Source organism: Physeter macrocephalus, chromosome 2 (assembly GCF_002837175.3).
Source record: "Physeter macrocephalus isolate SW-GA chromosome 2, ASM283717v5, whole genome shotgun sequence".
Lineage (NCBI taxonomy): Eukaryota > Metazoa > Chordata > Mammalia > Artiodactyla > Physeteridae > Physeter > Physeter macrocephalus.
In genome coordinates this window covers 13,430,171-13,455,960 of record NC_041215.1, presented here as the reverse complement: position 1 = coordinate 13,455,960, position 25,790 = coordinate 13,430,171, and the positions used below count along the sequence as shown (strand labels likewise).

The following is a 25,790-nucleotide window of genomic DNA, read 5'->3' as shown; positions in this document are numbered from 1 at the left end:
AGAGCAACTAAGTCCGTGCGCCACAACTACTGAAGCCCGGGTGCCTAGAGCTCCACAACAAGAGAAGCCACCACAATAAGAAGCCGACACACCGCAACGAAGAGTAGCCCCCGCTCGACGCAACTAGAGAAAGCCAGCGCGCAGCAACGAAGACCCAATGCGGCCAAAAAACAAACAAAAGAAAACAAAAAAATAAATTTTTTTAGCCACGTTCAGGGCTTCCCTCTTTACTCTTCCTTCTCTCTGGACTGGGCAGATGCCACCTCCGTGGTGAGGATGGAGAGGTGCCTGCCAGCTGTCTGCATGAGTCCACTGTGCTCGGTGTGTGTCCGCCCCAGCATTCCCTGAGATGAACAGAATCTCCTCTCATCCTGGCTGGACTGATCCCACCCTCCCCCGCCGCCCCCTCATACAGCTTTGCCAGCTCCCACACCCTGCTCTTTCTCCCACACCCGTATCTAACCCATCAGGAAATTCAGTGGGCTCCACCTGCACAACCTGTCCAGAATCGGCCACCTCTCACCACCTCCGTGGTCCCCACCCATCACTCACCTGGAACAGCTCAGCCACCTCCTCCGAGGTCTCCTGGCTGTCACCCATGTCCCCCCACATTCTGTTATCCCACAGCAGCCAGAGGGCACCTGGGACCCTCTGAGTCAGGTCATGTCCCTCCTCTGCTCAGAATCCTCCGTGGCTCCCATATCACCTGGTATAAAAGCCAAAGTCCTCACTCTGACCCACAAGACACGCTGAGCTCAGTCACCTCTCTGCCCTCACCTCCTTCCTCCATCTCAATCCCTCCCTCCGTCTCCCTGTTTGTCCTTGCGCTTCTTGTTCCAGGCACAGTCTGGCCCCAGGACCTTTGCATGGGCTGTTGCCTCTACCTGAAATGCTCTTCCCCATGCACTTTCTTGACTGATTTCCTAATTTCTTTCAAGCATGAATTTGGGGCCTTTGCCAAGCTGGGACAAGCCACCCTGGCCCATTCCCAGCCCTCAAGGTGAGATCTGAAAATAAGGAGGGCAAACAAGAAATTTCAGAGCAACTGAGCATCAAACCTCAGCAAGTCCTTTTCTGACGGTCTTATGTAAAATTGCAGCCCTCCTGAGACCCCTCAATTACCTCCTAAGTTCTCTGCTTTTTCTTTTTCTGTAGCACTATCTTCCAACATACGGTCTCACTTATTTAGTTATCATGTTCGTTGCTTATTTCCTGATTCACTTCCCTAGAGCCTTTTGCTCCTCCAAAGCTGGGATCTCTGCCCATTTAGTTCCCTGCTGTGTCCTTAGTGTCCAGAGCAGTGCCTGGCACAGAACTGATGCTCAATGAATGAGTATAGCATGAAAGGTGAGCCTGCAAAACTTGCAGCCCTTGAAGCACAGCCTCCAGAGACGGACTCCTGGCTTCAAATCTTGGTACCATCACTGTGAGAATGTGAGCAGATGATCCCCTCTATGCTCTGCTTCCCCAGCAGTGAAAAGCCGAGGATAATAATCCCAGCTATCCTTGCAAGGAGTCTGAGACCAAAGGATTCATACCATTGTTTAGGGAATCTCACTATTATCTGTGAGCTCAGAGGATCAATATCTACTTGCACAGATGAGGCTCAGAGGGGCAAGGCCAGCTACCCAGGGTCACGCTGCTCCTACTTAGTGAAGGTGCCAGTATTTAAACACAGGTCTTTCTGATTCCAGAGCTCAATTTTGTTGTCTCTGCCTGTCACTGTCTTGAGCACAGGATTTCTGCTTTATGTAATGGGGATTTTTATCAGTTAGTGACCTCCCTATCACTGGAGGCAGGTAGGTAGAGGCTGGATAATTGAGGTCGAGGAGACTCCTACACTGAGTGTATGTTGAGGGGTGTTTCCTTCCCAACTCACCTATTCATGAGGCCCAAGAAAAGCTGACATTCCTGGAGGAAGCTTGTGTTTATATTATGAAGGGCCCCTTCCCCATATGACAACTGCAGTTGGAAGTCCATCAACTTGGTCTCGACTTCTCCCTCTAAAAAGCATCAACTCACTCGAAAATTCCTCTAATTCCCTTAGGTCCCCACACGTGCTTCCTGTGATCTTCCTAAAAAGTCTGCCTCATGGCTTGCCAGGGAGCCAAGTCACCCACCTATTTGCAGTTTTTACTAGACATTTGCTCTTCAGATCATATACTGAAAATGTTCATCACAAATGGCATTAGCATATTTTGTATTTCAAAGGGAACCTCTTTATCTCTACCCTTAGCTTCCTTTTTCCAACCCAGATTGATTAAACTTCTTTAAAACAATGAAAAATATTTACCCAGAGGAAAAAAAAAATCCCTCTAAGAAATGTTATTTCTCTGTTTACAAAAATCCCCATTTGATGTAGGAAAATTGGGACATACAAAAAAGAATAAAAAAACACATGCATTTGTAGTGAGTCAATTAGGATTTGATTGTTTTGTTACCCATTTCTCAGAAAACACATAAATGAGAATGCTTCTCATGTCATCAATTATTCTCAAAGACGTGACTTTCATGATAGTCCATCTTCTCTCCTATTAAAGTTTTAGGGTTTTTCCCCTCTTAATGGTTTGTAAGGGCATTTTATTGAACACTTATGTTGCTTCTTTTTTTTTTTTTTTAACTTTAAATAATGCTACTATGAATATCCTTGTACCTGGTGTCAGATAATTTCTTTTTTTTTTTTTTTTTTTTTTTTTGCGGTACGCGGGCCTCTCACTGCTGTGGCCTCTCCCGTTGCGGAGCACAGGCTCCAGACGCGCAGGCTCAGCGGCCATGGCTCACGGGCCCAGCCGCTCCGCGGCATGTGGGATCTTCCCGGACCGGGGCACGAACCCGTGTCCCCTGCATCGGCAGGCAGACTCTCAACCACTGCGCCACCAGGGAAGCCCAGATAATTTCTTTATGAGAAAAATCTAGAAGCAGAATTATAGAACCAAAGTAGGACTTCAGATAAATGACAAATTGCATGTTCCTGCAACCAGCAATGTAAAGATGACGGTAGACGGCCTCATTCTGCACACACTCATTAACACCCAGCACCACTCATTTTCCTCTTTAATCTTTGCCAATTTGATAATTAAAAAAAAATTAGGTCTATTTAGGTCTTCTGCCCATTTTTTGATTGGTTTTTTTGTTTTTTTTGATATTGAGCTGCATGAGCTGTTTGTATATTTTGGAAATTAAGCCCTTGTCAGTTGTGTCATTTGCAAATATTTTCTCCCAGTCTGTAGGTTTTCTTTGCATTTTGTTTATGGTTTTCTTTGCTGTGCAGAAGAAGAGCCAAAGCTTTTTTAGGGCCACAACCTTTTCTAGTTTATGATTTGCCTATATGTTTACTTCAATTTAACGATGTTTTGTGATATTCAGAAATTACACTTTTTTAGCGGTCATAATCCAACTACTTTTTTCCTCTGTGAAGTCTTCCAGCTAATTGAATTTCTATAATTCTCACTATATAAAGGCTCTGATGTTCTTTCTGATACAGTTTAATTTGAAATAAAAGAGCCTCTTTCAGACACATGCTCTGGGCATCTCTGCCAAGTGTGCCTTTTGTTAGATCTAGATTTCTTAAGTGGAGTCTGAGATTCTTAGTTTTGGAGTTTCATTTTGCTTTATTTAGTTTTTGAAGATTTCAAGTGAGGCTTTGCTTTTTTTTCTCACAGTATGAATCCCTCAGAGGACCTCACTGGAATTTCCCGAAGTTGAATATTCTTTTAGTTTTATTTGTGCTGGATCAGGTGTGGGCAAACTATAGCCTGAGGGCCAAACCTGGCCCCCTGCCTGTTTTTGTAAATAAAGTTTTATTGAAACAGTCATGGACACGTATACATTATCTATGGTTGCTTTCACACTAGATGGGCAGAGCTGAGCAGTTGTGACAGAGATCGTACAGCCCAAATGGCCTAAAATAGTCACTATCTGGCCTTTTACAGAAAAAGTTTGCACCCCTGTGCTTGATCAACAGGGCTCCCTGCTTCCTGCTTCCTGGTTTTCCTTTCTTCATGAAAAATGGGCATCCCTTCCTCACTTTTTGCACCTGTTAAGTTCTTTGATGGTCCTGACTAGTCTTTTCTTTATAAACAGAATGTCTTTGGACTCGACCAAGCACATTTTTGTTGTTTTCTCTACTTTATATATTCTCAGAACTATAATAATAATAATTTAAAATTTATTTTTCACAAATTAAAATTTCAACAAACTTCCAAAACATTTAAAGGGTCATTCTCAATTTCTCCCCTCCCATTGCTGCAGGTGAGTAATTTCAGGGGCACAGTTATTTATTCTCTCAAGGGTCACCGGCTTGCAGATTACCAAAAATGGCACTAGATGGCGCATAAATCAGGACTCACCTCTTCACCGCCTCCACCCATCCTCGTCTCAGAGTCGGTATTTCAGTATTTCAAGGCTGAAATGTGCTTCTCTCCAAACCAATTAACTCTTGATAAGCAGGGAAAGATTACATTAGGACCATTTTTCAAATGAGTGCAAAATACTCAGAAACATTCCAAAATAGGTTATACATATTTTTCTGGGCTAGCAGGTTAATTGATTATAAAATAATAAAACTATCGCCAATCCAGGATTTTTACTAATGCTTCATTGTTTGAATTAAAATAGTCAATAATTTCCTGGCGGCTCAGTGGTTAGGACTCCGTGCTTCCACTGTAGGGGGCACGGGTTCCATCCCTGGTGGGGGAACTAAGATCCCGAATGCCGGCAGCGTGGCCAAAAAAAAAAAAAGGTCAATAATTCAGAGTTATTTTCCATTTAATTAACACAGATGTATTTATTAGCACAAGGCCTAGGGCCTGCAATACCATTAGGGGGCTCATGAAATTGTGTTAATGTCTAAGATCAGAAGAAATACATAAATTTTTAGGGTGAAAATTATATTCATTTTACACCAACACAGTCCTAAAATGTAAAATTTTAAATTTTTATAAAACTGAAATAAATTAAAAAATTAAATTGTATTTAATTTATTTAATAAATTAAATTGTATTTAAATAAAAATTAAAAAAATAAAATTTAAATAAAAAATTTAAACGATTTTTTTTATTTGGCTGCTCTGCGAGGCTTGCGGAATCTTAGTTCCTGGGCCAGGGATGGAACCCCTGCTCCCTGCAATGGAAGTGTGGAGTCCTAACCACTGGACTGCCAGGGAATTCCCTTTTTAAAACAAAAATAAAAACAAAAACAATTTTTATGGAGGAAGGCAAAAGTGCCTAGGGCTCATGGAAGACTTGATGTAGCCCTGGGTATTAGGTTTCCTAAAAGTATTCCTTTGTTCATTTCAGATATCGATGCTACAGGCTTTGCCTTTCTTGGGTATTCTTTTCACACGGATTGTAGAGGACCCTGTTAATTCCTGGACCATGTCCCCTTGGCGCTTATTCCCTTCCTTACCTGCCAGACTTTGAATTCCCTGTACATGTGGCAGGTTTGGAAGTACTGGGAGATTAACGCCTCCTGGTCAAAACTCTTGAGCAAGACGATCGGGGGCTGGTGGACAAACATTCCACTTCCCTTGCTGCCCCTCAGGGACCTCCAGGTGGGATTAAATTGTAGTGGTCCCACTAAAGGATGTCACTGGCCACCTGGCTCTTCAAGGATTGAGTCATTGGCCACTGCGGTCACTGACCTTCAACACACCCTGAAAGGGTTCAGGGTGGAGATCAGGAATGAGGCTATCTGTGCTCTGGGAAAACTGACAGAACAGCCCTTCAGATAGATAGTTTCAGGAGAGATTTTTTTTAAAAAAATAAATTTATTTATTTAATTTATTTATTTTTGGCTGCATTGGGTCTTTGTTGCTGTGCACAGGTTTTCCCTAGTTGCAGCGAGCGGGGGCTACTCTTCGTTGTGGTGCGCAGGCTTCTCATTACGGTGGCTTCTTTTGTTGTGGGGCATGGGCTCCAGGCTCGCGTGCTTCCGTAGTTGCAGCACACGGGCTCGGTAGTCCACGGGCTCAGTAGTTGTGGCTCGCGGGCTCTAGAGCACAGGCTCATTAGTTGTGGCGCACGGACTTAGTTGCTCCGTGGTATGTGGGATCTTCCTGGACCAGGGCTCGAACCCGTGTCCCCTGCATTGGCAGGCGGATTCTTAACCACTGCGCCACCAGGAAAGCCCCAGGAGAGATTTTTATGAACCCAATTTCTTGCATCTTCCCATACTTAGAAAAGCACTAAAATCATTAACTAAGATAACTGTGCCTTGTGACCAGCAGTAATTTTCTACCAAGATGTGTGCTTGATTGCACACCTCCTTCTCCAGAATTACATATATGCTGACCTGCTCCCCACCTCTTCGGAGCAGTTGCTCAGAGCTCTCTGAGAGGCTGTCTCCTGGGCTATAGTCCTCAGTTAAGTCCCCAAATAAAACTGAAACTCACAGCTCTCATTTTGTGTGTTTTTATTTCAGTCAAAACCTTGATAATACACTTTTATTATCTGTCTCCCTTCCCCACTCCACCGCCCATGGCTTTGGAGATGAGGCAAGGATTACTTAGAGACTCTAAGAACTATAATAATTATGTGACATGATAGAGATGCTGAATATGGCTACAGTGGTAATCATATTACAATATATCAATGTATCCCAGGCCCTGGTGACCACCATTTTACTCTTTTTTTTTTTTTACAAGTTTGGCTGTTAGTTTCCACATATAAGTGAGATCATACAGTATTTTTCTTTCTCTGTCGGACATTATACTTGGCATGATGTCCTCAAAGTCCATCTATATTGTTGAAAATGGCACTACTGCCTTCTTTCTCACCACTGAATAATATTCCAATGTGTCCATGTACCAATCTTCTTTATCCATTCATCTGTTAATTGGCACTCAGGTCATTTCCATATCTGTAATTTTCTCGTCTGATGAAGGGCTGCTAGCTGGGTGATATGAGGAAAACAGTGACCTCATTTCTGAGTCTCTCTTTCCTTTTTTCCTTTTTTCTTTTTTTTGTAAAACAGGGATGATTATCCTATCTCACTGGTATCTGTTGCTTAGCAGAGCCTTATTAAGTTGTCCTATTCCATCTCCTCTCCTTTCTCCTCTCAGGTTCCTGAGAAGCAGTGGGAAAATGCCACCTGGCTGGTGACGGAGTTCATGGTGGTGGGTTTCTCCACCTTCCCAGGCCTGAGGATCACCCTCTTTGCACTGTTCTTCCTCACATACTTGGTTACCCTGAGTGGCAATGTCACCATCATCACCATCACACATGCGGATCGGACCCTTCACACTCCCATGTACCGCTTCCTGGCCGCGCTGTCCCTCTCTGAGACCTGCTACACGCTGGTCACCATCCCCAATATGCTGGCTCATCTGCTCATGAAGAGTGGAGCTATCTCCATCCCTGGCTATTGGGCTCAGATGTTCTTCTTCCTGGGCCTGGGATGCAGCTGTTGCTTCCTCCGTACCCTGATGGGTTACTACCGCTACGTTGCCATCTGTCATCCCCTGCGTTATTGGGTGATCATGAGACCCACAGTTTGCCTCTACCTGGGAGCCCTGGTTTTCTGCTTCGGGTCCTCGGTGGCCTTGATCGAGGCCAGCCTGATCTTCTCCTCGCCCTTCTGCCACAGCGACAGCGTGGAGCACTTCTTCTGCGACATCACCCCGGTCCTGAAGCTCAGCTGCGCGGGGAGTGCCAGCAAAGCGCTGGCCATCTTCTTCCTGAGTATCTTCGTGGTGCTGGTCTCCTTCCTACTCATCCTCCTCTCCTACACCTTCACTGTGGCCGCCCTCCTGAGGATCCCCTCAGCAGCCGGCCGGCCCAAGGCCTTCTCCACCTGTGTGGCCCACCTCATTGTGCATTTTGTGCCTCATTGGGCCTCCATCATCGACCTGAGGCCTGAGTCCAGAGGAAACCCGGACCAGGACCGCCTGGTGGCTGTGCTCTACACGGTGGTGACACCGCTGCTGACCCCGGTGGTATACACTGCACAACAAAGATGTGAGGGTGGCATCGAGGAGGACCCTGGAGCGAAGCCGCGGAGTTTTAAAAATAAACACTCGTCCTAAGTTCCGGCTCTAGCTTTTTCATGAACACTTGCCCTGCCGGACACTCAGTTCCCCCACCTGGAAAACAGAGGCCACTCCCATAACCTTAAATGAAATAGCCTGGGTGAGGCAATTTACAAACAGTGCCTGAGACCCAGCATGAACTCCATAAAGGTTGCCCTTTCCCTTCGTCTTCATTTCCTTGACTTTGCTGGGTTGCAATGCGGTCTGCAGCGCACGATGGTCACTAGTGGAGGGCGGCCCTGACCCTACCCGGTGCTGGCGGGCAGTGGAGGGCAGTGCTTTACCTAGCAGTGAACAGGGGTTGGCACCCGGTCCAGCATCCTTTTATTTTGTCTCGCTCGGAAGTAGTTCACTTTTTTTGGGGTCGGGGGCGGGAATGAATGTTACCAACCAAAGGCTGCCTTTATTTTTCCTGTCACACTTAAATGATGTTTTCATGATTCTTGGTCACCTATCTCCCCCTTGGGTCCTTTATTTCTTTGGTATATGATGGGGAAAGAAAGAAAAAAGGAAGAATTAAATTTTTTTATTGCAGTAAAACATATATAACAAAATTTATCTTTTTATCCTTTTAAAATTTTCTTCTTATTGATGAATTTTATGAATTCTTTGTATATTTTGGATAACAGTCCTTTATGAGATACGTCTTTTGCAAATATTTTCTCCCAGTCTGTGGCTTGTCTTCTCAGTCTCTTGATACTACTTTTTCCAAGTATTTATCACTAACTAAAATGATCTTATTATCTATTGTTTGTCTCCTTTAGACAGTGTAAGGTCTTCGTACAACCTCTCACTACAGTGTAAGGTCCAAAAATAATGTGTATTTCCAGTGCATAGCATGGAGCCTGGTATTTTGGATGCAGTTGACAAATATTTGTTGATTGAATGAATGGGTAAGAACTGTTAACATTTTTTAGTTTGCTTTATTCTTTTTGAAAATGGCATTAAGCTGTTTTAAGTTCTTCCATCTCCGTTTTTAAATTTTGAAGCTAAATTTCAAATTATCGCCATTTTCATCTTCAAAATTGAAGATAATGGTTAGCCACTTACAATAGCATGAGATGAATTTCTACTATTTAATCATTTTTAAGTGTACAACTCAGTGGTATTAATTACTTCCACAAGTTTGTGCAACCATCACCACCATCTCTTTCCAAAACTTTTTTCATCCTCCTAAATTGAAATTGTGTGCCCTTTAAGTAATGACTCTTCATTCCCCCCTTCCTCCCCATCCCTGGTAACATCTAACTTACTTTCTGTCACTATGAATATGCCTATTCTACATGTTTCATATAAGTGGAATCATATAATACTTGTCCTATTGTGTCTGGCTTATTTCACTTAGCATAATGTTTTGAAGGATCATCCATGTTGTAGCACATATCAGAACTTCATTCCTGTCTATGGCTGAATAATATTCCATGTTATTCACATGGATATATATATTTTTTGTTTATCCATTCATCTGTTGATGGACACTTGGGTTGTTTCCACATTTTGGCTACTGTGAATAGTGCTGCTATGAACATTTGTGTATACGTATCTGATTGAGTCCTTGTTTTCAATCCCTTTGGGTATGTAACTAGGAGTGGAATTGCTGGATCATAAGGTAATTCTGTTTAACTTTTTGAGGAATCACCAAATTGTTTCTCATAGTGGCTGCACTATTTTACATTCCCACCAGTAGTGTACTAGGGTTCTAATTTCTCCACATCTTTGTCAACACGTGTTATTTTCTGGTTTTGAAGATTTTAGCCATCCTAATAGATGTGAACTGAGTTTTGTAGTTTAGTAGTTCACTTTTGTTTAATTAAACACAGATGATGGATTGAAATCGTCCAAAGTATCTTCTCTGACCACAATGGAGTGAAATGAGAAATGAGTAACAGAAGGAAAACTGGACACTTTACAAATATATCGAAATTAAACAACACACTTTTGACCAATGGGTGAAAGAAGAAATTACAAGTTAGATTGGAATATACTTAAAATAAATGAAAATGAACGCACAACATACCAAATCTTGTGGGATTCAGCAAAAGCTATGCTCAGAGGGAAATTCATAGCTGTAAGCGCTTACATTAAAAAAGAAGAAAGATCCCAAGTCAGTAACCTAACTTTACACCTCAAGAAACTAGAAAAAAAGAGCAAGATAAATTCTAGTGATGAGGCTTCCACTATAACAAGTGTTGGTGAGGATGTAGAGAAATTGGAACAATTGCACACTGTTGATGGAATTATAAAATGGTGCAGTTGCTATGGAAAATGGTATGGTGATTCCTCAAAAGATTAAAAATGAAAAATAGAATTACCATATGATCTAGCAATTTGACTTCTGGGTATATATAGAAAAGAACTGAGGGACTTCCCTGGTGGTCCAGTGGTAAAGAATCCATCTTACAATACAGGGGATGTGGGTTCAATCCCTCGTCAGGGAACTAAGATCCCACATGCGGCAGGGCAACTAGGCCCGCGTGCCACAACTACTGAGCTCGTGTGCCTCAACTAGAGCCTGTGAGCTGCAAACTACAGAGCCCACGTACTCTGGAACCTGCACACCACAACTACAGAGCCCACATGCCCTGGAGCCTGCGTGCTACAACTAGAGAAGAGAAAACCTGTACACCACAACGAAAGATCCCATATGCCTCAACGAAGATCCTGCATGCTGCAACTAAGACCCAACACAGCCAAAAATAAATAAAGTAAATAAATAAAAAATAAATCTTAAAAAAAAAAGAATTGAAAGCAGAGTCTTAAAGAGGCATTTGTACACTCATGTTCATAGCAGCACTATTTGCAGTAGCCAAAAGGTAGAAGCATCCCAAGCACCCACTGACAGATGAATGGATAATCAAAATGTGGTATATACACACAATGAAATATTATACAGCCTTAAAAAAGGACAGTCTGACAAATGCTACAATGTGGATGAATCTCAAGGACACTATGCTGAATGAAATAAGCCAGACAAAAAAGGACAAATATTGTATGATTCTGCTTATATGAGGTAACTAGAGAGGTCAAATTCTTAGAGACAGAAAGTAGAATAGTGATTGCCAGGGGCCGGAGCCGGGAGAGGGAGAATGAAGAGTTGTTTAATGACTATGAAGTTTCAGTTTTGCAAGATGAAAAAGTTCTGGGGATGGATGGTGGTGAGAGTTGCACGACAATGTGAATGTACCTAGCACCACTGAACTGCACACTTAAAAATGGTCACAGTGGTAAATTTTATGGTATGTGTATTTTGCCCCAATTACAATTTAAAAAGCTACGCTATGAGAGGCAGGCAGTATTAGCAAGAGAAGGATTTCTTTGTCTTGTAAATATCTTGGTGCTGAAACACCTGAAGCCATCTTTCTAGGCAGAACCAGAAGGACTGGTGCCACTCCACTCAGTGTCATACAACAACCACGCACTCCTCATATATAGAGCATCCTCTCCGAGGTCATAGCCTAATGAGTCAGTCATTCACAGCATCTAATTCAGACTGTTCTTCGAGCCCCGGAATGGCTTCTTGTGGCTGGTGACCCACAGACTTGAAAAAAAACTTCCAATCTACATGCAAAATAAATGTTAAAGCCATAGTAAACCAAAAACCTCAGTGGAAGCATGGGAAGCACACAGAAGTCACTGAATTTAGCAATTAAAATATTTAGTTAGGCAGGAATTGTGAAGACTGCCATTGCTGAGAGTGAGGTCTTTGTCCATGGTCCTTGGCTCTATCCTCTGGGAGTTTCCTCACTGCCCTCTGTTCCCCATCACCACTTCTGAAGCTTTCTCATTCCATCTCCTGCCGGTATGATTTTAAGGACCCCATGGTACAATCTTGGGGCATTGCTGTTTTTTTTTTTTGTTGTTGTTGTTGTTGTTGTTGTTTTTGGCTTCACCTCGAGGCTTGCAGGATCTTAGTTCCCGGGCCCACAGTGAAAGTGCTGAGTCCTAACCACTGGACCGCCAGGGAACTCCCTGGGGCATTGTTCTATATGCCAGAGAGTCATGATCTTTTGCAGGCCAAGCTCATAGTTTCTCTCAAAAATTTAGTAGGTGTCTGGTCTTCTTTTCTTCAGGCAGCTCCATGGGCAAGTAACCACAGCCAAAGATTTTCGCTGGCCCAGCTCTTGTTTTTTCCTTTTCCTTTTTTAAACTGTGGCAAAATACGTACCACATAAAACTGACCATCTTAACTACTTTGAAATGTATGGTAGTTCAGTGGTAGTAAATGCGTTCAGAATGTTGTGCCACCGCCCCCACCATCCATCTCCAGAACTCTTCCTCTCATAAAACTGAAACTCCGTCCCCATGAAACACTAACTCCTCGTTCCTCACCACCCCCTGCCCCCCACCAGCCCTTGGCAACCACCATTCTACTGTCTTTTCTTCATGAATTTGACTACTCTAAATAGCTCATAGAAGTGGAATGATACAGTATCTGTCTTTCTGTGACTGTTATATCAATGAGCATCATGTCCTCAAGGTTCATCCACCTGGCGTAGTTCTTAAACCCGAATGATGCCCTCACTTATTTCCTGGTTTCTATACTTGATTGGACCTTGGCATTCTCTCGAGGATGCTGAGAAATGGTTAATCTCTTGCTATAACTGCCTCCTCAGGGCCACTTTGTATCGCTGCTTCCCTTTGAACCCCCATATCACCAGACTCAGTCAATTTAAATTGTAATCTGCATGGAGAGAGACTACCTCAATATTGTTAGAGTCCCTTCTACCTCTGCTTGCCTCAGTACACCTCTCTCTTTAATGACAGTGGCAACAAGTAGCAAACAAATATAGCAAATAATCTGGCTTTTCCTAACCACTTTCCAGAGGGCTATAGAGTCAATAAACACAGTCTGCTATGCAAGACTCACAGTTTTACCTGCGTGGTGAGGATGACTAGAGGCCCAGGTGGCGCTGTCTTTGGCTCAAGGAGATGGAAGCGAGGACCGCGGCCTTGCATCACAGTTTAGAAGGAGCCTGGTGCCTTGGGCTCCTTCTTAAAGGCTGTAAGAGTGCTTAGAAACACAGGCCACCTCATGCCCGCTGAACCAGGGGGTCTGGAGATCCGGGTTCCAGTTTAGCTTTGAACCACTTGTTGAGACGTGGGAAGGTCCCTTTCCTTCTCTGTGTCTCAGAGGTCATTAAACCAAGGTCATTAAACCATGACACATGTTTTTTTCCCTCTTTGACATTTTTAGACCCTAGGCTTTCTCTGAAACTCATAAATATGAGGATTGATGAGGAAAGGTCTGGTAAGTTCACTGTTTCCCAAAATGTGAAGCTCTTAACAGTAACATTTCCTGCAGGTGGCATGAAAGAAACCTTTGAATTACACAGGCAGAAATTTATTCCCTTTCTCAGTTCTCTTTGAAGGCTGATGATTACTTCAAGGAAAAATTTCAGTTTGGTGCTAGTGTATCTTTTAAAAAAATTATTTATTGGGAATTCCCTAGCTGTCCAGTGGTTAGGGCTCCACATTTTCACTGCCAAGGGCCCGGGTTCAATCCCTGGTCGGGGAACTAAGAGCCCACATCCCGCATGCTGCATGGCGCGGCCAAAAAAAATTTTTTTATTTACATAGGGTGAGTGTGTATAATATCTGTCTATATACACACATATGTATGAAGTTACATGTATAATTTTATTTTTAAAGCATCATACAGTAAAATAGATTTTTTAGTGTACAGTTCAATGAATTTTAACACATGCAACCACCACTACAATCTGGATACAGAACAGCTCCATCACCCCCCAAAATTCCTCATGCTACCCTCCATATGTCACACTTTCCATATCCCCTGGCAACCATTGATCTGTCCTCCTACACTATGGTTTTGTCACTTGGAGATTATCATATCAATGGAGTCACACAATATGTAACCTTTTGAGACTGGCTTCTTTCACTCAGCATAATTTTTTTTGAGCTTGTGGGTAGCGAATGCTTTTCCCCTTAAGTTTTTTTTTTTTTGGTCATGTCACACAGCTTGTGGGATCTTAGTTACCTGACCAGGTATTGAACCTGGGCCCTCGGCAGTGAAAGTACAGAGTCCTAACCACTGGACAGCCAGGTAACTCCCTCCTCCCCCAGGTTCTATTGGGATATAATTGACATATGATATTGTATAAGTTTAAGTTATACAACATAATGATTTATTATTTGTATTTATTGTGAAATGATCACCACAATATGTTTAGTTAACATTCATCACTTTACATGATTATAAACTGTTTTTCTTGTGATAAGAACCTTTAAGATCTACTCTCTTAGCAACTTTCAAATATACAATACAGTATTGTTAACTGTAGTTACTGTGCCGTACCTTACATACCCAGGACTTACTCATCTCATAACTAGAAGTTTGTACATTTTGACTACCTTCATCCATTTCCTCCACCCCTCACCCCTGCCTCTGACAACCACCAATTGGTTCTCTGAGCATAATTGTTTGAGATTCATCCAAATTATTGTGCTACCATATTTTGTTCTTTTATTGCTGAGCAGTGTTCTATGGTATGGATGGACCATGGTTTGTGTAACCGCCTACTGAGGGGAATTTTGGTTTCTTCAGTTTTTGGCTATTACATATAAAGCCGCTATGAACAATCATGTGCAGGTTTTGTGTGACTTAGATTATTCAAAACCCCTTCTGGTTTCCCAACTCACTTAGAATGAAATTCAACATAAGCACAGTGGTATCTGGGTGGGCCCCCAAAACTACACCCTGTGATAGGCATGAGGGAGCCATGTGGTTGAAGCACAGGGCCCATTCTTGAAGTGCTTCCAGTCTGGAGGCCCAGGTAGCACTGCTTGAGTTCACATTCTGCCTCTATCACTTACAAGCTGTGCAACCTTGGGTAAGTTCCTTAACCTCCTTGTGCTTGTTTCAGCATCTATAAAATGGGGATATCACTAATACACCTCCCTTCCAGGGCTGTTGTGAGGATTAAATGAGTTCATATGTCAAAAGGGCATGGAACAGCGCTTGCAAAGAGTAAGTGCTTGACATAAGATAATCACTATTTCATTATTGGCTCTGGAAGTTTAATTGGGCCCAGAAGGCCCTTCTAGGACATTTGCGTGGGGTTGAGCTGGTAGGTGAGAGACAGTGGGGAGAGGGACTGGTTTGTAGACTTCTGGAATAATCCAGAGCAGCTCTTATAGAGAGGCGGGTAAGAGCCTGTTTGGAGTGGGTTCAAGAATAGGAGAAGAGCTCACGGAGACAGTAAGTATAGATGGATTTTGCTAAAAAGAGGAGCAAATGGACAATCACAAGCGGAGAATGTGGGGCCATCGGAGGGTTTTTTTTTTTTAATGGGTGAAATGAAAACCTAGGAATGATTCAATATAAAATAAAATTAACGATGGGGTGGAATCCTTGGAGGGAAATCCCAGAAGTTGACAAGGGATGGAAGTCAGTCTTGGAGGGAAGTAGGGCGCTCGGGACCAGAATTACTCTCCCTGTACTGATGGGGAGATCATTTTCCAGATGCCACACGGCTGCAACGTGGTGAAGCGCTGGTTGGAACCCGGGACCACTCAGAGGGCCCATTCCCCCACACCGGAAGCAGAAAAACTCCAAGCGTCCGGGGAAGTGGGCAGGGCTTACAAGGGTAGGGGCAACAGCGGAGGCGGGGATAGGGGAGAGGGGGCGGGCCTCTGCCTTCGCAGAATTGCGGTGGGATGGGAGGCAGGGCCTGGAGCTAGAGCGAGGGGAAGGGTTTGTTTGGGGTGAGAGTCCCGGATGGTCGACACCGGGCAGGGGGTCCGAAATCGTCCATGCTCGGCCAACTTGAAGGGGCGTACAGCACGCCTGGTGTGGAAAGCGGGCTGGGCTCGGAAAGCCCGGAACCTGCGGGCCTGCAACGCTGGGCCAACGGAAGGCCGAGGAAGGTGGATGGCGCCAGACTCCCTGCTACTGGAAGCCGCAGAGGGGCGTGGCCTCTTGTAAAAAAAAAAAAAGCGTGAAGCCTGCAGTGCGAGCCAATGGGAAGCGAGGGAGGGCGGAGCCTGTGCAAGGGGCGGCCAGTAGAGACAGGGCTCTTATAGGAGGTGTCCTGGAGCTGAGCGCACGCGCGTCGGGCCGGACTACAGGGCGCCCGGGATCCAAGTGGGCAAAAGGGGCAAGGCCACAGCTGTCCGGCCCAGCCTGTTCAAGCCACGCGCCTGTTTACGTGACACGAAGGGAGCGGAATTCCTCTGGAGTCAGCGCCATTTCCTGTAGGTGAAGGTTAAAATGCCCCGGGGGTTGGAGAAGCATCCCGGTGCAACCTGACCTCGACTCGGGGCCTGGGGTCGGGGCACAGGCTCGGGCCCGGGCGCTCGCTAGGGGGGAGTGGTCTGGCTTGTGGAGAGGGTCGTGCACGCTAACTTGGGGGCGTAGACGTGGGGTGGGCTCACCACTAGGGCTGAGATTCGGGTCCTTGATGTCAAAGAGAGGCGGGGCTTCCCGCCGATCCTTTGAGAAGCAGGTAGGTGGGAAAATAGCTATCTTGAGGCTTTGTCGCCGCATTGACCTGTGGTGACCTCGTTTAGGTTGTTGTGGTGACGTAAGGGGGGGGGGGGCTGGCGTTGTAAGAGGCGTGGCCAGGCCCCTGAGAGGTTCGGCCTGGCCCGGAGCCTGGGGGTGTAAGGGGCGTGGCCGCGCAGAAACTCGCGCCAAGGGGCGTGGCCCGGGATCTGGGCTGGGAGAGGGGGCGTGCCTTCTTCTGGATAATTTAATTGTCGCACCCACGTCCTAGCCCTGCTCTTTCTCTCTTAGGTGCCATCTCATGGAGACGCCCGCGGCTGCCGCCCCTACTGGGGACTTCTTCCCTTCTTTCCTGCTCCTGGGTTTCGCGACGCTAGTGGCCGCCTTGCTGGGCGCAGCTCACCGCCTGGGGCTCTTCTATCAGTTGATGCACAAGGTTCAGGGGAAATACAAGGGCGACGGGCCGGGGGCAGCCAAAGGAATGGACTTCCAGCGTTCTTTCCAGCTAACCCATTTTATAGGCGGGGAGAGTGAGGTCCGATTAATCCAGAGGGACTGGTCGGGAGATTCTTTCCAGGATCCTGTCACTGTTGCCGAGCTGCTTACAGGGCCCTGGACTTTGCCTCTAGGAAGTGGTCACAGGGAGGCTACTCCTGCCTGGGCACTCAACCCCCCGCCCACCTCCTTCCTCAGGGGCCCCGAGCCCTTTTCACGGAGCAGTGCTCCCTAACACGATGGGGTCAGAGTGCTGAGAGCAGGCACCAGAGGACGTGGTCGGCTGTGACACTTTTGTGACAGTTGCTGTCTGCTGAGCTCAACGCTTTAGAGGGATTTTCCCAAGAACCCAATACATTCCGGAATAGATACTCTTGTTTCTGTCTTCATTTTCCACAAGAGGAAACCGAGGCTCAGAGAGGTTGTGTGATAGCTTGTGTTAGGAGACCTGTTTGGGGAAGAGCTGACCCCACATACCTTGCTCTGAACTACTTGCCTCCTCTCGCAGAAATTTACCCTTTCCCCAGACCCTCTCCCTAGTCTTTCCTCTCCTAACCTGGAGCACCCTTGGCCCCTCCCCAGTCCTTCCTCTCCTAACCAGCAGCAACTTGAGGATTTGTGGAGATTTAAGACAAAGGCCTCTGGTGTGCGTTGCTGTGCAGAAGCACTGTCTGTGCCAGCAGGCTGCTCCCATGTCAGGCACGTGGAGGCTGGCAGCCTGTTAACTGGGCCCAGTGAGTAGGAGGGAGTCTGGTAGGCTGGAGTCAGCAGTCACGTTACGAGGCCCTGATACTGGAGAGCAGGCCGTTCTGGAGTCCCAGCAGATGGCCCCTGGCCAAACTCCCTTGGGTTCTGTGGGTCCACCTTCCCTAACCTCTCTTCCCGCTTGCTCCACCATCCCTGAGGCGGGCAGTGTTACAGAGTGGGGTGCTTTAAGAGCATTGGTTCTATGGGACTTTGAATCTTGCTCAGGAGTCTTGATCTCTGTAGTTGTAAAAGGATATAACGTCAGGAGGATCTGATAAGATGATATGTCCTACTCCGAGCCAGGTGTATGGTGTACTATGTGCCTAAGCAACACCAAGCTTCCCCTGCCCTCCGACCCTGGGGGAGGGGGATCGTCCCTCTTCCCGCCTGCCCTGGTGCCCGTGCCCTGGTCCTTGACAATCTCGCTTCTCCCCCTTTTCGGGCCCAGGTGGACAAGGCAAGCATCCGGCATGGTGGGGAGAATGTGGCAGCCGTGTTGAGGGCCCATGGTGTGCGGTTCCTTTTCACGCTGGTTGGCGGGCATATTTCCCCACTGCTGGTGGCCTGTGAGAAGCTGGGCATCCGCGTGGTGGACACCCGCCACGAAGTCACAGCCGTCTTTGCTGCTGATGCTGTGGCCCGCCTGACTGGTGAGGGAAGAGTGGGGAGGGCTAGGGGCTGGTGAGACTGGGATGTCTTTGAGGGGCAGGGTTTTTTGATGGGGGGGGGTTGGCCAGGAGGGTGGACACAGCTGTGACGGGGTTTGTGTTTCAGGGACAGTGGGCGTGGCGGCAGTGACAGCGGGCCCCGGCCTCACCAACACAGTGACTGCAGTGAAGAATGCCCAGATAGCCCAGTCCCCAGTCCTGCTTCTGGGTGGGGCTGCCAGCACCCTGATGCAGGTACCCTCTTCTTGAGGGGTGGCAGGGGCCCCAGGGAGCCTGGAAGTTCCCATGTGTTGACTCCCTGGACTCCTGTCTCCACCAGAACCGGGGCGCACTCCAGGCTATTGATCAGATGTCCCTGTTCCGGCCACTCTGCAAGTTTTGTGCTTCTGTGCAGAGGGTGCGGGAGATCATCCCCACCCTGAGGGCTGCGATGGCTGCTGCTCAGTCGGGCACCCCAGGTGCAGGGCGGGGGCTGGGCAGTGGTCAGGCCCTAGGGCCTGGGGGCTGGGAGACACAGCAGACTCAGCGTTCTCCCTGTCCATGCAGGCCCGGTGTTTGTGGAACTGCCTATTGATGTGCTGTACCCCTATTTCATGGTTCAGAAGGAGATGGTGTCAGCTAAGCCGCCCAAGGGCCTCGTGGGTCAAGTGGTCTCCTGGTAAGTAGCCCAACTCCTACCATACCCTCCCCTATCCGCTGGCTCCTCCTGCAACCTCCTGCTAGCACCCATCTCTCCTTTGACTCATTCATTGATTTGCACATCAGTTGAGAGGAGCCAGCCGTGGGAAGAGCATTCCAGGTAGAGGAAATAGAATATGCACATGTCCTGAGGCAGGAATGAAGTTCGTGGGCTGGGAAAGCAAAGTGGCCCATGTGGTAGCAGCAGGTGAGCAAAGGGGAGAGGGGCAGAGACTGAGCTCAGAGCAGCCAGCAGGAGCCACTTGGCAGACCTGGGGCTTTCTTTTTAATTTGAGATCCATTGAGAAGCACTGCAGGGCCTTAAGCATTGGCATGGGATACCCTGGTTTGGGTTTTTATTATGTTGCCTCTGGCTATTGCTGGAGTGTGGACTTTGGGGTCAGGTGGAAGCTGGGAAGCCAGGGAGGAGGTGTGGCAGTCACTGGGATGAGAGGTGATGGTGGTCTGGAATCTGGGTGGTAGCTGTGGGATACATCTGGATGGATCACATATGAGTGCCTGGACCTCCAGCAGGCCAGGATAAGGGAACAGTGGGTCCCTAGGGGCCCATGACGTGGGCACAGCTCACTCTGGGGCCACTATGGGACTTTGGAGTGGTGAGTGGCCAGGATGTTGGAGAGAGCAGGGCAGTGGGGCTGGCCTGGGACAAGCTTGAAGGTTTTCCTGGAAGAGCTACAAGTTTCAAGGGGGAGTTTCTTTCTGTTGACGGAATAAAAAGGGTTCTAAGTAGGGGCATAGCCCTAGCAGAGGTACATGAAAAGGATCCATTTTTGGTCACCACTGAGGTGGGCCCGGCTGAAACGGTGCAGAAAGGAGAATCAATTTTCCTCCTCCTCCTCCTCCTCCTCCTCCTTCTCCTCTTTGCCCTCTGTCCCTTCCATTTGCCTGTCCTTGCCCCTCTGCCTTCCACTCCCCCTCCAAATATTTAGCGAGTGCTGCTATGTGCTAGGTACCTGGATGGGCAAGAACAGGACAGACAGGTCCCTGCACATGGGCGTGTGAGAAGCACCTCGAGGGCCAGCTCAAGGAGTAGCAGGTTTACTCACATGTCTTTTATAACAACCCTTTCAGTTAAGACTCAGAGGTATTATTATGCCCATTTCATAGATTAGATAACTGAGACCCAAGGCAGTTGAATGACTTGCATGAAGTTGTCCAGTTTGTTAATGGCGCACTAGGATTCAGCCTGGAGGAACCTTCATTGCTTTATCCACAGAGCTATGTTCCATCTATAATGAGTGAAATGAAAGAGAGATGGGTTCGAATCCCAGGACTGCCACTAACTAGCTGTGTTAACCTTGAACAAATGATTAAACCTTTTTTTTCCTTCCAGTTTTATTGAGATATAATTGACATACAGCACTGTGTAAGTTTAAGGGTTACAGCATAATGATTTGACTTACATATATTGTGATTAAATATATGACATCAGCTTCCTCATCTGTAAGATGGACCAACGTTGCCTTTTCTCTCTAGACGAAGATTCTGTGATGAATAAAATGAGATTATTTTGATAGTGCAAAGCATATGCTGAAGTATAAAGGAATTAACCATTATTATCTTAAATAAGAATAGGGCTGAGTCCAATGTCATACCAAGCGTAAGGCAAGGTGTCTCCCAACCTTCCTCCAACATGATTAGGGAACTAGCCCCCTGCAAGGCTGGCTTGTGCCTTGCCTTTTCTTTCCATGTTAGGGTTCCCCATGGTTCCATCCTTGGTCTCTTCTCATTTTCTGTGATCTTTACTCCTCCTCGAAAGAGAAACAGAAGCTTCAGGTTCTGACTAATTCTAGCCGGCTGATGCCCACATGTGTATTTTTGGCTGGATTGGGTGTCCTTGAGGGCAGGGCTGAGCAGGATTTATCTTTGTGTCTCCAGGGCCCTGCACAGGGCCTCATGGAAAGTCAGGGCCCTGTGACCCAATGAGTAAGGAGACATCAGAAGCCAGAGAAAGGCAAGGGTATGGACGATTGTTAGTAACTCCAATTAATCGAGTGTTTTGCAATGTGCTTTATATCCTGAGTGGATAGATCACTGAAACTTGGGAGAGATGTTCCCTTTTACATTTTACAGAGGAGGAAGCTCAGAAAAGTTGAGTCACTCACCCACAGTCACACAGGAAGCAGCAGAGCCAGAACTCAAGCCCACCTCTGTCTGACCCCGCAGCCATGGCCCCTGATTCTGGCACTCCACGCCCGTGGCACTTGTTTTTGAGGGTCTGTGTCAGGTTGGGGTGGTCACCAGAACCTTCTGAGGGGAAACAGACCACTGGACACTCAGCCACTGGGGTCTGTCTGTCCCTGGGCTGTTGCTTTTGTACCTCTGTTCCTTTCCTACTGCCTTCCTGGTCCCTTTCCCGGCCCTTCTCCTTCAGCTTCTGGAACCCTGGTATGACTCCTGGTAACTGACTCTTCCTCTCCCCTTCGCAGGTACTTAGAGAATTACCTGGCCAACCTCTTTGCAGGAGCCTGGGAGCCTCAACCTGAGGGACCTCTGCCTCTGGACATCCCTCAGGCTTCCCCTCAGCAGGTGAGTTGCCTCTGTGCCCTGGCCAGGGACCCCCACCTGCTGTGTGGCTTCTCTCTGAACCAGTACTGGGGCTGTGATCTTGGGGGCTGATGGTGACTCAGGGTTGGCTATTTGAGCCCCACCTCTTGCCCCAGGTTCAGCGCTGTGTTGAGATCCTGAGCCGGGCCAAAAGGCCCCTTGTGCTGCTTGGGAGCCAGGCCCTGTTGCCTCCGACACCCTCAGACAAACTTCGGTGAGAAGCCTCAGGCTTGCCCTTACTGTCACATCCCTGGTCCCCTGGGGCCCTGTGAGGCGGGGCAGGCCCTTGGCCACACTCACCCCTGTTCTGCCTGGACCCCTAGGGTTGCTGTGGAGACCCTGGGTGTCCCCTGCTTCCTGGGCGGGATGGCGCGGGGACTGCTGGGCCGGAGCCACCCCCTTCACATCCGGCAGAACCGCAGCGCCGCCCTGAAGAAGGCAGATGTTGTCGTCCTGGCAGGTGGGCCTCATCCTCCCACCCTCCCTTTCCTTTCCCTCCCACTAGGCACCTCCCTAATCGTGTAACCCTGCCCCTCCTAGTCAGGTACTGGCTGGCACCCTACTCTCATAATCACCCACCCTCCTACCTCTCACCACCCCCCTTCCCCTGGACCTGAAATTCAGGTAAACTCTCGTCAGGTTGCAGTTGTGTCCTGTGACCCAGCTTTACACAAAGATAGCGGGCACCTGTGCTACTTTGTGTACAGCATTTGCATTTGTATGCATTATACAGCATTTATACAGCACGTACACCTACAGCATATATATTTTTACATAAAGTGCTTGAATCCTGCCAGAGACATAATAGTTGTATCAGTTAGCTATTGTTGTATAATAATCACCGTAAACTCAGTGGCTTAAAATGTACTTATCATTTCTCAAGACCCACCTGGGGTTAGGTGGAAGTTTTGTCATTTTGGTAGGGCTCATTCCTGAGTCTGCACTCAGAGAGGCGGGAAGGCAACTGTGCTGATCCAGGCTGGGCTGGCTTGTAACTTGGGGGTTGGTTGGCTGTAGGCTGGGCTAGCTTGGCCTCAGCTGGGGTAACTGAGTTCTTTCACTCTCCCCTACCTCCTCCTCCATGTTTCTCATCATCCAGCAGGCTAGCCTGGGCTTGTTCACTTGGTGGATGTTGAGAAACATGCAGGGCTTGGGGAGCAAGGTTATTTGAGAGAGAGAGAGTGGAAGCTGCAGGGCTTCTGGAGGTCTGGCCTCAGGAACGCATGCCATCACTTCTCTCACGTTCTATGGGCCAAAGCATGTCCTGAGGCCAGCCCAGGTTCATGGGGTGGGGAGCTGCAAAGTCTCATTGCAGGTGACACTGGTACAGGGAGAGGTGAAGACCTTTATGCATTCGGTCTACCATGGTGGATTAAGTAAGGTAGTGGGTACTCCCCAGGATGCTGGCCCGTTGTCCACCGAGACTCTGTCGCCTACCCCAGGAACGGTGTGTGACTTCCGTCTGTCCTATGGCCGTGTCCTCAGCCGCAGCAGCAAGATCATCATTGTCAACCGTAACCGGAAAGAGATGTTGATGAACTCAGACATGTTCTGGAAGCCCCAGGAGGCTGTGCAGGGTGAGCCCCTAGCAGCCCCCACACATATGTGTTCTTTCCGGTCCCTCTCCTCCTGGCCCCTGCTGCAGCTGGCTTGAGCTGGGTGCTGGTGACCAAGGCCTGGACCGTGCCCCGGGGGGCCCCAAGTCGGCCAGAGATGCATATTTGGTCCTTAGACTGATGGGGTGCTTCTGGATGAACTAATGGTAGGGTGTGCACCAGAGGGAAGGCCTGGGAATGTGTGTGTGATCACATCCCCTGTCTGTACTCTCCCATGTCGCCTGCTGCCCTTAGGACCTGCCCCGAGGTCTCTCTTGTCCTGTAGTGGCTCCTCCACCCCTGTTCAGTCTTCTTCCACGGCCTTTCCAGGCCCTGCTTTGCCCATCGTTCCAAGGACGTTGACTCTACCCTGCGGTGCGGGCGAGAGGGAACTTGTGTCAAGCAGAGAAGTGGCACCATTTGCATTCATGTTTGGGAAGATCCACTGTAGCAGCTGGTGGGCAGCGAGTTGGAGGGGACCGGGTGGAGGCAAGGGGGCTGTTAGGGCCAGGACAGAAACGATGAGGCCTGGAGTGGGGATGGAGAGGGAGGAGAAACTCAACTTCTCTGAGCCTCTGTGTGATCATTTCTAAAATGGAGAGGGTGAAAAGTACATCATCACTGGCTTGTTTATTTGTTCACTGTACAAGCACTCTGCAGGCCTGGGTTGTAGAGATGTGCTTGGAGGATGGAGGTGTTTTTAGTGACGTGTTTCAGAGGCAGAATTGACAGGACTGCCTGATTTGGGGCGTGACGGGGAGGCAGGACAGAGGCTGATGTGAGTTTCTAACCCACTTTGTGCTCCCTAAACCTAGTTTCTTTGGCCTTGCTCTCCCTCACAGCCCTGTTGCCCTAACTTAGTTCCGGCAGGCTCTGGGGTGTGTTTCACCCATTTTGTGCTAGGACCCCCCCCTCCGGCCTGCTTCTTTGCCTCCTGTGCAGATGCCTGTTCGCTTCCTGCTGTCTTTGGGCCTCTGGTGCTTGAAGGGCAGGAGGAGGCCATCTCCCTGCAGCTGCACCCTCTTCCTTCCCCAGGAGACGTGGGCTCCTTCGTGGTGAAGCTGGCACAGGGCCTTCAGGGCCAGACATGGGCCTCGGACTGGGCAGAGGAGCTTCGGCAGGCTGGCCGACAGAAGGAGCAGACCTTTCGGTGGGGGCTGGGTAGAGTGGACCTGGGGGGTGGCGGGTTCCCCGGCGGCCATGCCGCTGGTTCTGCTGACCTGCATGGCTCCATCACAGGGAGAAGGCATCGATGCCTGTAGCCGAGCACCTTAACCCGGTGCGGGTACTGCAGCTGGTGGAGGAAACTCTGCCCGACGACTCCATTCTGGTGGTCGACGGTGGGGACTTCGTGGGTACAGCCGCCCACCTGGTGCAGCCCCGTGGCCCCCTGCGCTGGCTCGATCCTGGTAAGGGCGGGCCTGTGCCTGGGGCAGCTTGTACCCTCGGGGCCCCTTCACACCCACCCGCTCTTGGTTCTTCTAGGGGCCTTCGGTACTCTGGGGGTTGGTGCAGGATTTGCACTTGGCGCCAAACTGTGTCAGCCGGATGCCGAGGTGAGTCAGAGCGTGCTGGGGGCAGGAGGCTTGCTGCTTTCTGGGCCGTGAGCCACCCCAGCCATCCTTGGTACCCCCTCAGGTCTGGTGCCTGTTTGGGGATGGAGCCTTTGGCTACAGCCTCATCGAATTTGACACCTTCGTCAGACACAAGGTGACTGGGTGACCAAGGGAAGCTCATAGCCTGGGGTTCTGGGAGATGTCATCAGGGGTGGGGTGGGCTGGGGAGGGAGCTGCTTGGCTGGTAGGGGTCCTGTCCCTGTCTTTGACCTGTGGCTGCCCAAGCCCTGGGACTGAAGGCTGTGGCCTGGCCTCATCCTCTCCCTGCAGATCCCAGTGATGGCTTTGATAGGGAATGATGCTGGCTGGACCCAGATTTCCCGGGAGCAGGTGCCCTGTCTGGGCAGCAATGTGGCCTGTGGCTTGGCTTACACTGGTGAGGGGCCTGGAATGGGTGGGAAGGGGGAAAGCTGTTTCAGGCCCAGCTGAATGTATGTTCCTCTCCCGGGCTAGCTGCATGGTAGGCTGGGTTCTGCCATCATTCTGACTTGATCTTCCCTTTTAGGTTATCACAAGGCGGCCATGGGACTGGGGGCCCAGGGCTTGCTACTTTCACGAGAGAGTGAGGATCAGGTGGTCAAGGTGCTACGTGATGCCCAGCAGCAGTGCCAAGATGGCCACCCAGTTGTGGTCAACATCCTCATTGGGAGGACGGACTTCCGAGATGGCTCCATTGCCGTGTAGGGCCTCATGGGTCAGTGCCCTTGGCTCTCTTCCCACCCCTGGACTGTGCCAGGCTGGTTTCTCATCCTTGCTTGCCCTGGGCCTATCCCATGAGGCCCAGTGACCCTAAGGGGTCAGAGCTCAGAGAGGCTCCTTGGCAGCACTGGAGAGCCCATGGGCCTTTTTCTTTCTTTTTTTTTTTTTTTTTTTTTTTTGTGGTACGTGGGCCTCTCACTGTTGTGGCCTCTCCCGTTGCGGAGCACAGGCTCC

At 48.4% G+C, this 25,790-nt stretch overlaps 2 protein-coding genes across 4 annotated transcripts; both read left to right on the top strand.

Annotated features, from left to right (window-relative positions):
• The first annotated feature begins 4,326 nt into the window (after window positions 1-4,326).
• Window positions 4,327-8,023, top strand: LOC102978240 (olfactory receptor 10T2-like). Its single transcript, XM_024134336.1, has 2 exons — window positions 4,327-4,386; window positions 7,061-8,023. The coding sequence occupies exons 1-2, from the start codon at window positions 4,327-4,329 to the stop codon at window positions 8,021-8,023; spliced, it is 1,023 nt and encodes a 340-aa protein (XP_023990104.1).
• A 7,935-nt stretch (window positions 8,024-15,958) lies between these two features.
• Window positions 15,959-25,784, top strand: ILVBL (ilvB acetolactate synthase like). Of its 3 annotated transcripts, none has more exons than XM_007101423.4 (16): window positions 15,959-16,240; window positions 16,782-16,926; window positions 18,181-18,382; window positions 18,507-18,634; window positions 18,720-18,858; window positions 18,947-19,058; window positions 21,529-21,628; window positions 21,763-21,860; window positions 21,970-22,106; window positions 23,089-23,223; window positions 24,277-24,391; window positions 24,481-24,650; window positions 24,727-24,797; window positions 24,880-24,951; window positions 25,128-25,233; window positions 25,363-25,784. In XM_007101423.4, exons 2-16 carry the CDS (start codon window positions 16,792-16,794, stop codon window positions 25,539-25,541), a joined length of 1,899 nt encoding a protein of 632 aa, XP_007101485.1. In that variant the 5' UTR covers window positions 15,959-16,240; window positions 16,782-16,791; the 3' UTR covers window positions 25,542-25,784. The 3 variants fall into 3 exon arrangements, with proteins under 3 accessions (XP_007101485.1, XP_028354676.1, XP_028354673.1); XM_028498872.2 differs by lacking the exon at window positions 15,959-16,240 and adding an exon at window positions 16,264-16,491; XM_028498875.2 differs by lacking the exons at window positions 24,277-24,391; window positions 24,481-24,650.
• Window positions 25,785-25,790: the final 6 nt, after the last annotated feature.